Below are 16,369 nucleotides of genomic sequence, written 5' to 3'. Positions count from 1 at the left end.
TGATCCAGTTGACAACCTATCTTACAACGAAGGGATTTACATTTAGTTTGCTAAGTTTATCGGTGATGCCTAAATGTGGGATTGTGTCAAAACGTTTGCCAAGTCAAGGTATGCTTTGTGCACAGATTTGCCCTTGGCAGTGACCCTGGTCACATTTTCAAAGAAGTCCACCAGATTTAATGGACAGGATCTTCCCTTGGAGCCGAATTAGATAGGATTCAGGGTTTGGAGGTCAACTATGTCTTTACTTAATGATACTTTCCATGGCCTTACAGATGAGGCTGATCAGGCTTATGCTTTTTAGTTCCCCAGGTCTGTTGCTAAGCCACCTTTATGGAGGGGAATAACTACTGCTGTTCTCCATTCCCCAGGAACAAAGCCTGTGGTTAGGCTATGATTGAAAACGATACTTAATGTTGATGCTGGTTCATGCTTTAGCCTGTTTAGAAGTCAGCCTGGGATGTCATCTGGTCCTGTAGAGGCTGTGTGTTTTGCCTTGGTCAAGGCTTTGAAGACCTACTCTTCAGATATATAGGGTGGGGGGAGATGGGGGAAACTTTGTGATAAGTTAGGAGGGGATAAGGGAGTGAAATTTTCGCCAAACCTATCCGCTAGCAGGTTTGCTATCTCTGGGGGGGGTCAGTATGTGTGATACTGTTGGTCACTAGTTCTGCACATGCTTGGGTCCTACCTTTTAAGCTACATGTGTAGCTGTAAATGGCCTTATGGTTATCCTTGGCTGTACTTGCTAAGTTTCAAAGGACCCTTTAGAGGATTTGACAAGTTGCCTTATTTGCCTTTTGAGGCTGAGGAGGGTGCTTTTCCATTGTTGGGGCCTTGCCTTTGTTTTCTTGGACAGACACTTCTTGCGTTTATTGTAAAGGTTGTTGATGCTGAATGTCCACCATGACAGCTTGTTTTTACTTGGAGCTCTAGCTTCGATTCTTTGTGGTACAGCCAAGTTTATACACTTATGCAAGTGATTGTACAGGGCTATAGTGTAAGCTTTGACGTAGTTACCACTTCCAGCTTGGGGGGTGGGGCTTGGAAAGCATTTATACCTTCGCCTAGGAGAGTATAGTTTGCCTTGGTAAAGTTTTCTCTTCTGATTTCCATTTTATTCCCTTGCCATTTATTTATTTATTTATTTGTGTATGCATTTATTTATTTAACATTTGGTGCCTATTTTCAGTGGAGGAAATGCTCCAGATGCATGTCTTTGGAATGTGGGAGAAAACCCACGCAAATGCATGGAGGGCATGCAGACTCCACACAAAAGGCACACCAGCCGAGAATTGAATCTTAGAACCTCTTGCTGTGAGGTGACAATGTTAACTGCTGCACCACTGCGCCGCCCATTTGCTTAAGTACCTATTGAGAGCCTGCTTGGAATGCCACATATTTTGCATACAGCTGCTTTGTTTGTATGGATTTTATTTACTCCATCAAATTGGCTGCTTGAGGAGTGAATGAGACTGAAATGTGGTAAAGGGTTAGGTTCACCAAAATTGTACAGTTTTATAAGAATTGCACATCAAATACATGCAGGTATGGTAAGTGTGAGTGTGAAAACTAATGTCAAAACATTCAGATATTCTGAAGGTTTATGCACTGGGAGATTGGGGTGTTAGTGCAAGTTTAGGCGAGTTAGGCTTAGAGTAGGTTTAAGTAAAAACTGATGTAGTGTATTACATCTGTGTTGGGGCAGTGTGTGGCTTGACCAGGGTTGCCAGACGTCCCTATTTAAGCAGGATTGCCCCAAGTTCAGCAGCCCAATCCCAAAACCCGCATTGTCTCTGAAAATCCTGTTTGAGGTTCATGAACCCACTGTTCCGCATTGAACAGAAGTGGCTCCACTTTGCAATTTTTGATTGGCTCATATACTGGTGTACAAGCCAATCAGAAACTGCAAAGCAGAGCCACTTCTATTCAATGTGGAACAGCTAGAAGTGGCTACAGTTTGCAATTTTTGATTGGCTCTTATACCAGTATACGAGCCAATCAAAAATTGCTAAGCGCAGCCACTTCTGCTCAAAGCGGAACAGGTTGTTCCGCATTGATTAGAAGTGGCTCCACTTTGCAGTTTTTGATAGAAGTGGCTCCGTGATAGACTTTTTTTTTTTTTTTTTTTTTTTTGTCGCTTGGCTGGCTGTCCCCTACCTGCCATTTCAGAAATCTAGCAAACCTGGTCTTGGCTGTCTTGATTACTGTTAGTCTTACAGAAAGGGTTTATCAAAGGTAAGGTGCATGGGCTGGGGTAGGAGCAGTTGCTTGGATGGGGTTAGCAGGTGTTAGTAAAATGGTGCTGGGTTGGAGTCCATTAATGAGTGGCGCATCTTTTCGGAGAGCTGTCCTTTTCAGGATTGTCTGCCTTATGTCCATCTTTCGGCACCTAAGAGTTTTTGGGCACTGCTTGTGATTCTTCCCAAGTGTTCCACCCTTTTTGTTGAGATAATGGTACATCTTCCCTTCTTCCTTTTTGTATGAAATAGTTCCATTACTTATGCTTTACATAAGACCTTACATAATTATACTTATAATCCTGCAAGAGCATTTTTGTATCTTCTTGTGAATGTAACTCACTGTTTAACTTCAGAGTACTATTTGCATGGAATTAGTAAATAACTGTCTTCAAATTTGAATGAATCCTTTTGTTGATATAATATTCTACTTTGATTACGATGTTACACTTTACTTTGACTGTAATGCTTTCTGCATTATATTAACAAGTTTATTTTGATCACTCATTCCAGAATGAAGAAGAAACTGGAAGCAGTGACACCAAAAAAACAAAATTGGAAGAAAAAAATGTGTCAAGTCATAAGACATCTAATAGTAAGGAGTAAGTATTTTTGGATAAACTACATTTCAGTGTACACCCTCATTACTTGACCTTTTGTTAAAATCCTTAGAAAGGAAGCTTAATAGAGTCCTGGAAAAAGTAATTAAGCCGCTTGTTCTTCCATCTTTTTTGGCATAGTGTAGTAAAATGGGCAGTTTCAAAGATTTGGTCCGGATACTTTTCATCAAGCTGTTTATGTGATGATGTGGGAGATTACCAGATCAGGCAAGTAAATACTTGTGGAATAGAGTAAATTCTCAGTTAACCAGAACTCTCTGGCAACCAGGAAAAAAAATCAAAGAAATACAGTACAATTTTCATGTGTTGCACTTTGCCCCCCCAGAAACTTACCTTACGTTTTTAGAGTTGTAGCATTTTAAAAAGGAAGATGGGAATACATTCCCTCTCTCCCCAACCCAAGAACAAGTCTCAAACCAAACAAATAGTATAGGGTACAGTATTAGGCCTATTTTAATAGTAACCATCAAGCAGCCAGAAACTACAGTTACCCAGCATCTACCCATCCCCATGGGTGCCGGTTAACTGAGAGCTCACTGTATTCAGATAATGGTTTATTTACTTTGAAGGACTCTGGTGCTGTAACCTTTGTTTTTTAAGTCCAAGATGTTGTATTTGATAAAATATTTTTGGGCATAACATACTTAATGTGCATGATGCACTTTCATAAATACATTGGCCGTCCCACAAGTTTCAGCATGTTTTAATTTACACACAGATCTAGTATAACATGTACTTAGCCAGTCAGTGTTTACTTGAGTTATATTTTGTTGTGTTCTGTAGTGATTGATATTTACTGTTTTATGCATTTTCACTTATGATGTTTTGAGTGAAATCACTGTTGCACTATTCTTAATGTATGAGTTTTTGTTCGCTGACATCTGGCTGCGATACCAAAACTTTACCTTCCTGAGAGGGAAACGTGTGATGTGTAACCTCGACTCGTATGTGTCCGGACATATAGACAGACATATGCTCAAATACCTCTGGCTATCTCACCACCAGCCTGAACCCAAGTTGTAGATCCATCGGACTTTTCTTTATTCACCTTTGATACCTTTGCTTCATGTTATCAAATTTCAGATAAATGCCCCATTGAGGAACCTTCCTTTTTCAAATATCTTGATTGTGTAGATCATTTTTACTAGATGTCAGCTAGGAGGGTTGAGTGCAGTAGGCAGATCGTACAAGGACCTGCACACACTGTGTCTTTTTTGTTTAGGCCCTGAACACTACTACAAAACCTACATCATCTGTCAGTTGTTTGTTCTTAAAACCCTTAAGTTGAGGCTTTTCTCCCTGAACACATTCTTTGAAACTCTGTGTCTAAAATGCCTGGCCCAAGCCAAAATGGTGGAATCACCTTCTGCCTAAGAAAAAACTGTAGATCCTGAGACAACTTGTAGCATTGCATCTCTGACTCAGACACACCTGCTGAGGTTACTGAATCTGCAGTCTATCAGATACCTCTCAGATACCTCTCATTTGTCAGCTACCGAGACCTCATCAGAGGCAGATATGTCTCCTGAGGCCTTGCAGGTGGTGGTCGCCTTGGGTGAACCACGTCTCATCTCAGAGAGCCTACACAGAGTACCGCAAATCCTCGTCATAGAAGAGGTCCCTGGTACTCTAATCGAAGTGCTTCAAGGCTAGGAACCTCTGAGACTAGTTCAGGCTGACATCATTTCTAGAAAGAAAAAGCAGAAAACTTGAGATGTGACCCTCCTGTACAACTTTCAGTGAAAAAGAATGGAGAGACGACTCCTGGGGCTTATTTAAGGAAGTTATGTCCATGTAACCCTCCTTCATTTGTGTCACAGCTGCCTGCAGTTCACACCACAAAGGCACACTCAAGATTCCTGTTCCTCTGATGAGGAACAAGATCTGGATTCTGATCACTTCCTGGATTATTCCTCACAGATGCATTCCCGTGAACATCTTTCCTCTGGTGAATGTGACGACTTCTTCCCTGACTTCCCTACTGAGGAGGCCACCTCTGGGGAAACCATCCAGAATATGATGAGACATTTTGAATGGCAATCTACCTTGCCAGCTGCAATCTGACCCTTTTTTCAAAAAGACTTCTGTGCCCCTTCCCTTCTGGAGAAATGGTAGTGACAGACAAATGGGTCCTGACTATTATCAAAGAAGACTATTCCATGTCATGGAAACACATCCCCTGTGTAAAGGTCTTGCTTGTCTGCTGCAGAACCAGCTTCCTATGCTCGACTCTGTCATTCAAGAATTATGAGATCAAGGCACCATTGGAGTGCCACCCTCCTTTGTAGGAAAAGGGCTCTATTTCAGAATCTTTCTGGTGCTTAAAAAGGAAGGGCAGTTGGGACTCGTTCTGGATCTTTCTTTACTGAACCGCTTTCTAAAAGTGCCCACTTTACTCTGTATAATCTTTTACCTTTCCTTCTTCCTCAAGTAGTTCTTGTATCACTAGACCTGAAGTATATCTACCTCCACCTCTCTATTTGACCTTCTTATAGGAAATGTCTCTGCTTTTTCTCTGGTTCATCACATTTGCAGTTTACTACTTTGCCTTTTGGTCTTTCTACGGCACCAAGGGTTTTTATTGTGTCTATTACCACCAGTAGTATTCTGTTGCAATCAGGGAATTCAGATTTTCCCTTACCTGAAGACCTACTGATTCAAGCTGTTTCCATAGACTCCCCTCGGTGCATCTCCTTTCCCTCTTATTGTTCACAGTCAACTTCAAAACATCCCATAGGTTGCAGGGGAAATGGTTCATCTCCTGTCCTGAAAGGAACACATCAACCTGAAAAAAAAAACAAGAACCCTTCTGCAAGCAATGCAAATAGTCTCCTATCTGTGGAAGCCAGGCTCTCTACTGGCGTACATCGACGACACAACTGGGCACAACTATGACAGATGCAAACATTCCCTCACAGGAGAATGTACTGGTGGATTCCCTAAGCAAGTCCTTGAAGGACCGTCATGAATGGACCCTGAATAACAAGTCTTCAAGACTATAAGGCATAGGTGAAGAATTCAACATGTAGACCTTTTTTGTTTCTCCAGAAAACCACCAGCTTACACTGTTCTGTACTAGGAGTGCTTTCCCAATGGCTTGGAAGACAGATGGCCCCGCCACTACTCCTAAGAACCTTTCTAAAACTTCAACAGGAAGCCACAAAACTCATACTGCCACCCCCCCCCCCTTTCTGGCTAAGACAGCAGTGGTTTCTTCTCCTTCTGCGCCCATCCAAGGGAGACTATTAGAAAATAACATTACAGCCAGACCAGGTTAGTCAGCAGCAAGGTCTGCTTCTCCATCCAAATCTAGCCTCTCTTTCTGAAGTAGTACAGATTCTACAGGAAGCCATAAAACCTACCACCAAACTGTCATATACAGGTAAGTGGAAATGATTTTCAATTTGGTGCTTCATCCACAGCCAGATCCCATTCTTACCAGATACTCCTGGTGTCCTCAAATATCTCTGCGAGTTATTAAACCCTGGTCTGGCCTACTCTTCCATTAATATGTCTGATTGCCTCTTGACCCTCCTACCATGTCCAGAACAGAGGTGAAACTTTTTTGAGGGGTGTTGTACACCATAAGCTGCCTAGGAAGCCTATTTCTTCTCCCTGGGATCTCGGCTTTGTGCTGGAAAAACTGACTTTTGCCCCTTTTAAGCCACCTGCTTCTGCCATGTTAAAATTCTGCACCTGGAAAACTATCCTTCTGGTGGCTCTTACTTCAGCCTGCAGAATGTCTGAACTTCAGGCTCTTATAGCTGCTCCACGCTTTCTCATTTTCCACAAGACAGGGCGACTCTGGGGGGGGGGGGGAATCAATCCTTCATTCTTGCCTAAGGTGAATGAGATACAACTCAACCTGACAATCTACATGCCTACCTTCCTTGGACAAGACAAAAACTTTCAGAAAAAAGATGACCAACTTTTTATCTCATTTATGGATTCCAAACTGAGCCATCCTGTCTCTTATCAAATTAGCATCTTGGAGATCTAAGCCTGTTTCTTTATTTCTGTTACACACAATATGGGAAATAATTGCCTTCCTGTCGAAGGGCACATTCCACTAGGGTGGTGTCTGCTTCTGTAGCATTCCATAAGGGTGTAGATGCCAGGTCCATCTTGGAGGAGGCTACCTGATCACTGTTGCAGTATTCCTTCTCTCACTTCTTCTTTGCTCCTATTTTTCTCTTTCCCTGTACTATAAGCTGTCACCTGTTAGACTGCTTTTGGGTGAATTTACTTACCTCTTTAAGCTATGCCTCTCCTAGCTGACCACTTTATTCTCTCAGAAGTCTTCAGGCTGCTGGCTTGGAGGGAGTCTAAGGTATTCATGAATACATCAGCCTGTACTGCGCTGGATGTTGCCTTCAGGAAGGTAAAGCTTTGGTACTCCAAATGGATGTAAGCGGATGAAAACCCATATGATAAAAATACTGCAACAGTGATTAGTAGGACATCTACTGTTATGTAAGTTCTTACACAACTGTAATGTCTTACGGATACTTGTATACAATTAAATTCTCATGCATTGATTTAACAGCTGTCATCTGTAAAAGAATTTGACCTGCGGACAGAAGGCACAGTTATTGCTAATTTCTCTTACATGGTGCTACTGAGTACATTCTTTCCCTGTAAAATAATACTCTTGTTTCCTAAGAATAGTAATTCTAATTCTTTTTACTAAGCGTTGGTCTCTGTTTCCATTAAGTAATTGGGTCTTTGGTTTTTCATGTTCTCTCAGCTCAGTCTCATTTCTTTTGTTATTCCTGTTATACTTTGTCTGCAACTACAATAAGTATATGTCTGTTTTTCCTGTTCTTTCCCAATTTGGTAGAAGCAATTCTTTGGTAAGGAGTACATTTCCCTCCACTCTTCTAATAGTCTTACCAAGATCAAACTTGTATTGAAGTTCCACGCAGCTCCAAAACATATATCCCCATATACCTTTCACCATCGTATCTCATCTCCAATACCCATCTGAATTTCCTTGATTATGTGGAATACCTTAGGATGTAGATATACCTCCCACTACTCTTCAGCTTCCAAATATCATCCTATCCTAGTATTGCCCTTTATGCTCTACTAATAATTTCTTTTGTGTTTGGTTTATTTGATCTGACTTCTACTGTATAATCATCTGTACTCTGTTTACCTTGACTTGAGGTGAGCAAACTTAGATTTCTCTAAGCTCCAGCGTTAACCCCCGGTAAATTAGTTGATCACACTCTTGGGATAAACCTTGGCTTTGCTTCCTCTCAATATTTTCTTGCTCCTCCCTTTAACAGTTGATCTGAAGTAGGAACTTCATTTGTCAGCAACTTTTGGGATACAGATCTGATCTCGGATCCGAACCGGCAACTTCTACCACAGCATAGATCCGAGCTCCTAGCTCCTCCCTTTACCCATAATCCCCTGCCAATCCTGACTGACCTCAGATCTAGTTTGCCACACTTCAAGCTACGAGCTGGATTTCGAGCTCCTGATAGTGGGATAACTTTTGTGAGAAAAACTTTGCATTTTTTCTTCCTTTTTCTTGTGTGAGTGTGTACGAGTGTTTAGGTATCCTATATTTGTCTTTTTTGTGTTTATTTTTCCTCCCTGCCCTCGCTGATTCGTAGTGTGCGTTTGTGGTGTGTGTAGGGGCCTAGTGAGTGTGTTTTCTGTAGACTATGTCGGAGGCCCCTAAAGCCATCTTTTCAAAATGCACCGAGTGTGGCCATAAGCTTTCACCGGCGGATGGCCACACCCGGTGGGTTAGGTGCCTTGGGGTTGAACACCTCTCTTCGGGATGCGCGATTTGCGCAGCGTTCAACCCCAGGGCACTTAAGGACCGGAGGTTGAAGCTGATTCTGGCAGGCCTTTTGCCCCCGGATTTGGCTCCGGCCTCCAGTACTCCTGTGGCCGCTACCCAGCCCTCGGTGGTAGCCACCCCTGTCTCCCTCCCTCCGGTCGGGACTCAACCTCCTGCTTCGGCTCCGGAGGAGAGGGAGGCCGGGAAAGCCAAACGGAAGGAGAAGCACCATAAGCGGCGGGCCGAGGACTCCTCGTCGGCCCCGCCCGCCAAACGGGCTTCTCCATCCAGAGCTTCTGCATCACCTCCTCCTCTGCTCCGGTCCCCTTGTTTCTCACCGGGACCCGGGGAGGAGGGGACCCGGTCCCCGTCGAGGTCATCGAGGCAACACTCTAGGTCTGCCTCGGTGGCCTTGAGGTCCACCTTTAGTATGTCAGATGCAGACATGGACCGGATGATGAGGAGGTTCATCCAGGCCCAGCTGCAGATGGGAGTGCTCTTGCCTCCCCCCCTCTGGGGGGGGGGGAGCTCGACCCCATTTTTTGCTCCAATCGCTCCTTCTCCGACCCGCTATCTGGGTTCGGAGCATTCAGAGCCGAGCCGCGTTGGATCCGGGGGTGGGTCGGAGCCGATAGTACTGGTTACTTCGGCTCCGACTGGTCCCTCGAGCTTGTCGGATCCGACCTCTCGGAGCCGTGGGTTGAGCTTCGGATCCGAGGGATTCTGTGTGACTTCGGCTCCGTCCTGGTCGGAGCACACGGGTCCTTCAGATCCGAGGGTCTCGGCCCCGATCCGTCCTCGCTCGGATCCGGTGGGAGTCGACTCTCTGATCCTATCGAGTGGCTCCCTCGGCTTCAAGGTGGTGGAGAGGGCACTGTTGAGTGCATCCGGCCTCCGGTCCTGGCCGCTCCCCTACACTCCCTCTCAGCTGGTCCAGGCTCCCATCACCCGGCCTTCGGGGCAGCCTGCTTCAGCGCCTCTGGGTGTTCCTTTGGAACGTGACATTGCTGGTGAGTCTTCCTCGGAGGTCCCTCACAAAGCTAAGTGTAAGAGGAGGCACGTGGACTCCCCCGAGTCCCTTACGGAAGATACGGACTTAGATGAAGGGGAAGGCTCCCCAAGGTCACCCCCCGAGGATGTCTCCTTTGGAGACATCATGGAAATGCTCAGGATTAGGGGAGAGTGGTCTGCCCCCAAGGCTTCCTCCGATGAGTCCATATTCCTAGAGGCGTTCGAAGCAGGGCCATCTACCTCTTGGGTGTCCCCTCCCCCCGACCCCCTGGTGGACCTTATTTCCACCAGGGCTTGGAAGGAGCCGGACACTGTAGAGCCAGTCCCCAAGTGCCCGGATAGAATCCTGAGTCCCCCTGCTGAAAGAACCCACTGGAGCAGAGGTCCCCCCGTGGATGCCATGTTGGTGGCGGCGGCCACTAGGAGAGTTGGCTCAGGATAGCTCCGCAGTCCACCCACCGAGTAAGGAGTCTCAAGCGATGGACCGCCTTGGGAAGCGGGTCTTTAGTTCAGCAACCTTCTCCATGAGGGCGCTGAACTATATGGCACATGTCATCCGGATGCAGCGAGATCTAATAAAAGAATACGTTGCATCCCCCCCAGAGTACTCTTCAGCTTCCAAATATCATCCTATCCTAGTATTGCCCTATATGCTCTACTAATAATTTCTTTTGTGTTTGGTTTATTTGATCTGACTTCTACTGTATAATCATCTGTACTCTGTTTACCTTGACTTGAGGTGAGCGAACTTAGATTTCTCTAAGCTCCAGCATTAACCCCCAGTAAATTAGTTGATCACACTCTTGGGATAAACCTTGGCTTTGCTTCCTCTCAATATTTTCTTGCTCCTCCCTTTAACAGTTTGTTCCCAATATTTTTGGTTCTCTCATTTTAGATCTCCATATGTCTTATACCCCTTCCCTTTCTCCTTTCTTATTCACATCAGTTTTCAGTGAGTGCCTTTTTGGGATAATTAATTACTTCCATTAGTTCACTTTTTGGACTGTCAAAACTTGTCTGAAGTTTTTCCTGGTATAAATTGGTGCATATTCTTACTCTTCATAACTTTCTTATACAGTCCAAACATTTAATAAAGTCCCATTTTGTTCTTCCATTTGTTGGTTAGGTAACGTTTTCTTCCATTTAGGATTATAATTTTCAATTTATGTTGTATGCACTAGTCTGAATGGAGTAGCTTTGAAGTCTGGGAGCCCTCAACCACCCCCTCCTCTTTGACCATTGTCTATTTTCCCTTTGTACTCATTCTTTTTTGCCTTCCCAGAAGAATTATTTCATTTCTTTTTTTATGCTTTTAGCATACTGATTTCTCGGGCTGATGAAAGTAAGCTTGTCCCCCAAATACAAAATCAGTGGTCCAACAAACATCATAAGTATCTGTATCTTGCTTTCTTCATAAATAATTTCTACCATTTTCTGATCTTGGTTGATATTTTCAAGGAAATTTCTTCTCATCTCACCCTGGCAGCTTGGTGTATATTTTGCAGCAAGCCATTTCCTAATTATGGTATGGTATAATGACCTCAAAGAAAAATATCTCTCTACCAGATCATGTGAGGGTGCATAAGAGAGACCTTTTAGCTTCATTTGTTTTGTAACCTGCAACTTCTTAATGAATGCATATCATGTTGAGCAATGGCCCTCAGTGCCATTCTGCATTGGTGATGCAAAGTATAATATTGTCCACAAATAATGCTGTCTTTTCCTTGGAGGTGCTGCATTTATATCCTGCTATATCAAGACATTTTTATTTCCCTAGCCAAATGTTCTAGGTAAAGTGCAGATAATGTTGGTGAGAGCAGGCATCCTTTTTTGTCCCGCATATCATTTCCACTGGATGGAGTAACTGTCCCCCATCTCCTCTAAATTTTTATTTAGGCCTTTATAGTCTCAAAAGTAGGGTTATTGTTTGGAAAGCTGAACACACACATTTCTCCAAGGAATCTTCAGCTGACCCTATCAAAGGCTTTTTCTTCACCAAGACTAAATACAATTAAAGTTTTCTTGCTGCAGATTGCGTCCTGCCCGAATCATCAGCAGTCCTAATTGTTATCTAATGTCTGTCTACATTCTATAAATCCACACTGATCTGAGTCTGTTATTCTCTGCAGTATCCCTGCTAATGTCTTTGATAATGTTGTAAGAACATTGATGTCATGATTTAAAATTGATAGGTCTAAAAGGTCAAGGGTCAGTTGGATCTTTTCCTTTTTGGGGGAGATATGACTAACAGAACTGTCTTCTGCCAGGGTGGGGGAATCTCTCCTCCCCGAAAACTATCATTGTACGTTTGTTTCCTGATTTTATATATTTTTTTTGTTTTTCTATTTTCTGTTGGTATGCCACCTGATCTGGAGTTTTCCCAATATTTTCAGCCGACAGCATCCCAGTTATTTCTTCTTTTGTATTCTAGCTATCAGTACCCTACATTTGTTTCTTTTTGGTAGCTTTAACCTTTTTGGGTATTCTCTCTAATAATTTATATACCTTTCAACCGCTATACCCTGCCAGTATAAACGTCTGTAATATGAGGTCTGCATTTTGATATTTGTCATAGATTCATTTCCAGCTGTCTAGTGTCTTTTGATTTCTTATCTTGTTTGCTGTCTTAACCTGTGTTCTAAAAGATTAATGGTCTTTGAATTATATTCAAAGAATGTGTATTTTATGACCTGTATCCTGTACTTATTTAAGTTATCCAGATAAGCTGTCTGTCTCTCAGCTGGTTGTCCCACTCACCCATTTTGCCACATCATTTCTTTTTTGCAGTATTTTAATGTTGGCTGATGCTGTTTATTTCCCTGGCTTTTAGCTATTTTTTTTATTTTTGTTTTGACATTTTTTTTATTTTTTGTTTTACATCCCTCACAGTCTTCTATTCTTTTTGTAATTAGTGGTCAGTTCTTCTAGTGTCTCCTGTAGTCTGACCAACCCAATCTTTAAAGATGTTTTTTCTTTTAGAAGATTTGTTAGGAAGTTCTGATGTAAATTCTCCTTACTCCTTTCCTCATTAAACAATAAAATCTGCAGTGGTGCATGGTCTGTGAATATTATAAGAAGTATCACTACAGACCACACCACCATGGTTAACTATTCTTTAGTTCTTTAGCGTTTATCCAACCCGACACACCTTTTTTTATATTTTCTGGAAAATGTGTATATTATTCTTTAGTTTCACTTGTGGTCACATCATCTGTCAGCCTAAATATGTTCATGTATTTTTTAGGTGTCTGCCCTCTCTAGAAAGCTCTACAGCTGTGGGTCTTCCTCATACATCCTCTTTACCTCAAACTACATTTGCAGTCCCCGTTTACTAACAACATTCCTTGATAAACTGAGACAGTGTCATTGAATGTGTTTTGTATAGTTTTAGATTTAGAGGGCATGTATGCATTTGCCAATGTGACCTGTATCCCTAACCATCTACCTGTCACTGTGACATCTGTTTTATTTATACCTATTTTTAAAAAATCTTTTTTTTTTCCTTATGAGCATAGTTCCTCTTCTTTTCCTCTTTTAGTCCTGCCCTGACTCCCTCCATACTTGCTGTCTTTGCAATATGCTTATGTTCCTTTTTGCTCGAGATTTTCATGTAACATCACTACTTGAGCCCCTTCTATAATATTTTTTAGATGCAAGCATTAAGTTTCCTGTTGAAATCTTTGAACTTCCACTTCTCTTAATTCCTAAATGTCAAGCCGGTTAGTCTAGCCAGTTCACAGTTTTCCAGGAGCACCCCCTGACAGCCATTTGGCTTGGGTTGTTATAAGCACCGCCCCCTTGACACTATTACTCCTCAGATCATAATATGAAGGAGCCTATTTTGAGCCTGTCTAGAATAATAGTCATTTTCACTGTTGCAGTAACCTTTTGGACTGTATGGTCGTATCCTGCCTAGGGTACAACTGACCAGCTTCACAAATTTCTAGCTTCTTCCAACTCTTTCACTCTGACTGCTGATTGAACAGCCCAGGGGAGGGAAAATGGCATTGAGTGAAAAAATATCAAGTACTTTCTTGCCACCACATGAGGAAGCAGCTTTGATGTTCAACAGAAGCGGCAATTGGCCTTGAAGCTTCATTTCTGGCAGGTAAGTTTCTTCCAGGAAGCCCTTCTACACAGAAATTGTAGACTTTTTAAGAAAAGTATTTATTTTATTTTGTGACTAAAACTGGTATTTCTCCTTTAAGAAACCCAGTATATTTTCACAATGCCAAAAGTTTTCTGTCCGGGACAGGATTTTTATTTATTTATTTATTTTTTTGTTAAGGGCTGATTTTGTGATTTAGGGTTATTTTTGGTGAAAGGATACTGTTTATGTGAGCATTTTGTTTTGTGAGAATTGAAGAGTCAGGGAAATGTTTTAAATGGGCAGAAAACTTTTAGGTTCATAGGTTCATAGGTTTATACTAGGCTATCTGCCCTAAGGCATTTATAAGCCTAGCCCAAATTTTTGTGGCTTACGCCACCCCTTATATGAAAAAATACTGTGCCCATTAGTTTGTTGTGCCTCTGTCCAGCAGTGAGACAGATGATTCCCGGGGTAAACCTACGATCTCCCATCCACAGGTCTAGATTTCTCTTGAACAGAGTCAGCGAGGTGCTCTGCCTCACATGGACCGGGATTTTATTCCACAGCATAGGGAGTCTCTGAGTGATAAATCTATCCCTCCAGCACGTCCTATTTATATCCGTGCTAAGGTTTAAGTCGCTTGCTCTAGTGGTTTTGGTGGATTTGGATTTTTTGAGGTGGAGCATGTCCATTAATTCCGGGTTGGACATGGCCTTGTATGTCAGGCACATGTCACCTCTGAGCAGACGGTATGCGACTGAGTAGAGCTGGAGTTTCTTCAATCTGGCAGCATATGACAGATTTTGGAGTCCCTTTATCCTTTTGGTGAGGAACTTTTGGGGTCTCTCCAATTGCTGCAGATGTCGGGTGAGATACATCCCGAATGGGGCATTGTACTCGATCATTGGTCTGATAAGTGAAGAGTACAGGGGAACAATGACCTCACTAGATCTGGATGTGAATCCCTTCATGATCAGGTGGGCAATGTAGAAGGTCTTTCTAACCACTTTAACAATGTGAGTGTCAAAAGAAAGGCCACTGTCAACCTGGGTCCCCAGGTCCCTGATAACCTCTTCTGTGCTTAGTGGATTGCCACCTATATGGTAGCTTGGGGTTACCTTGTTTTTCCCGAAGGGTATGACTATACATTTTTGGCGTTTAACTTCAGGCCATGGCTCTGGCACCAGCTATCTGTTTCCGTGAGTCCCTTCTGAAGGATATCCGTGTCCGATGCACTTTCCACTATGGCGCCCAGTTTGCAGTCGTCTGCAAACTTTGTCAGCCAAAGTCCTCCCATGCTGGCCTGTACTTCTGAGAAGTAGATGCCAAACAATAGGGGGCCAAGGACCGAGCCCTGTGGGACACCACTTGTGACCGGCTTGGAGTCTGACACAGCGCCAGCAACTCTAACCCTGTGGGTTCTGTCCTTAAGCCAGTTTGCAACCCATCTTGTGACATATGGGTTTACATTTAAGCTGGTAAGTTTTTCTACAATACCCGAGTGGGGTATTGTGTCGAAAGCCTTTGCAAGGTCAAGGTAGGCTGTATGGACTGCCTTTTCCTCATCAATGGCCTTGGTGACTGTTTCGAAGAAGTCGACCAAGTTCAAAAGGCATGATCTTCCCTTGACAAAGCCAAACTGGGTCGGGTCCAATGTCTGCAAGTCCCCTATATCTTTGTTTATGAGCTCCATTATGATCCTCTCCATAGCTTTGCAGACTAGACTTGTTAAGCTTATGGGGCGGTAATTACCAGGGTCCGTGGAGGCCGCCTTTGTGGAGTGGGACCACAGTTGCCGTCGCCACTCCTTGGGCACGTATCCTGTGGTAAGGCTGAGATTAAACAGCTGCCTTATGTGTGGGGTTAATTCCTCATTTAGCTCGTGTAGCACACAGCCGGGACACCATCCGGTCCCATTGATGCTGTGTTTTTAGCTTTAGAGAGAGCAGCTTTCACCTGCGCATTTGAGATGTCCGGGAGGCTACACTCGGCTGGGATAGTTATCTCTCCTTTAGGGGAGAGGGAGAAGTTTGCACTGAACCTGTCTGCCAGTATGTTGGCAATGTCTGTGGGTTCAGTGATTTTTGTATCATTTTGGACTAATTCTGAGCATATCTGGGAGTTTCCACCCAGGTTCCTAACATAGCTGAAAAAGGCCTTATGATTGTCCTTTGAATCCATGGCAATTTTTCTCTCAAAATTGGCCTTAGTTGATTTTATGAGTTGTCGTAATTTTTTACTAATAATGATCAAGGGTGACTTCCCTTTTATGGATTTTGTTCTATCATGTAATAGCTTTCTCCTCTTATTGTAAAGTTTGTTAATGGCTGGGGTCCACCAGACTGGACGTTTGCCCTTTGTGGAAAGAGTCTTGGTTTTATTTGGGATTGCCTGATCCATGCAGTCCTGGAGGTGTTCATAGAAGGCATTTGTAAGGGCTTCCGCAGCTTGGGTTGTGGTTTCCTCTGGCTCAGGGGCCTTGAAGGATACCACACCAGTCTTGAGTAGTGTGAAGTTTGCTTTAGAGAAGTTCTTCACTATGGTCTTTTTGTTTGGGGTGGGGCGGGATGTGGATTTCCAGTGAGATTAGTTTATGATCAGATCTCACCAA

At 43.2% G+C, this 16,369-nt stretch overlaps 1 protein-coding gene across 1 annotated transcript in view; it reads left to right on the top strand.

The window, feature by feature from the left end:
- Window positions 1–16,369, top strand: part of AFF4 (AF4/FMR2 family member 4) — a 2,373,445-nt gene that overhangs the window by 1,297,931 nt on the left and 1,059,145 nt on the right. Inside the window, exon 12 of the mRNA XM_044069901.1 lies at window positions 2,754–2,842. Within this exon, the coding sequence (XP_043925836.1) occupies window positions 2,754–2,842 (89 nt within the window). The remainder of the gene's footprint in view (window positions 1–2,753; window positions 2,843–16,369) is intronic.

The sequence above is a fragment of the Protopterus annectens genome, chromosome 4.part0, assembly GCF_019279795.1.
Source record: "Protopterus annectens isolate FY-2018-M chromosome 4.part0, PAN1.0, whole genome shotgun sequence".
In the NCBI taxonomy this organism is placed as follows: domain Eukaryota; kingdom Metazoa; phylum Chordata; order Ceratodontiformes; family Protopteridae; genus Protopterus; species Protopterus annectens.
This window is presented reverse-complemented; position numbering and strand designations above follow the sequence as displayed.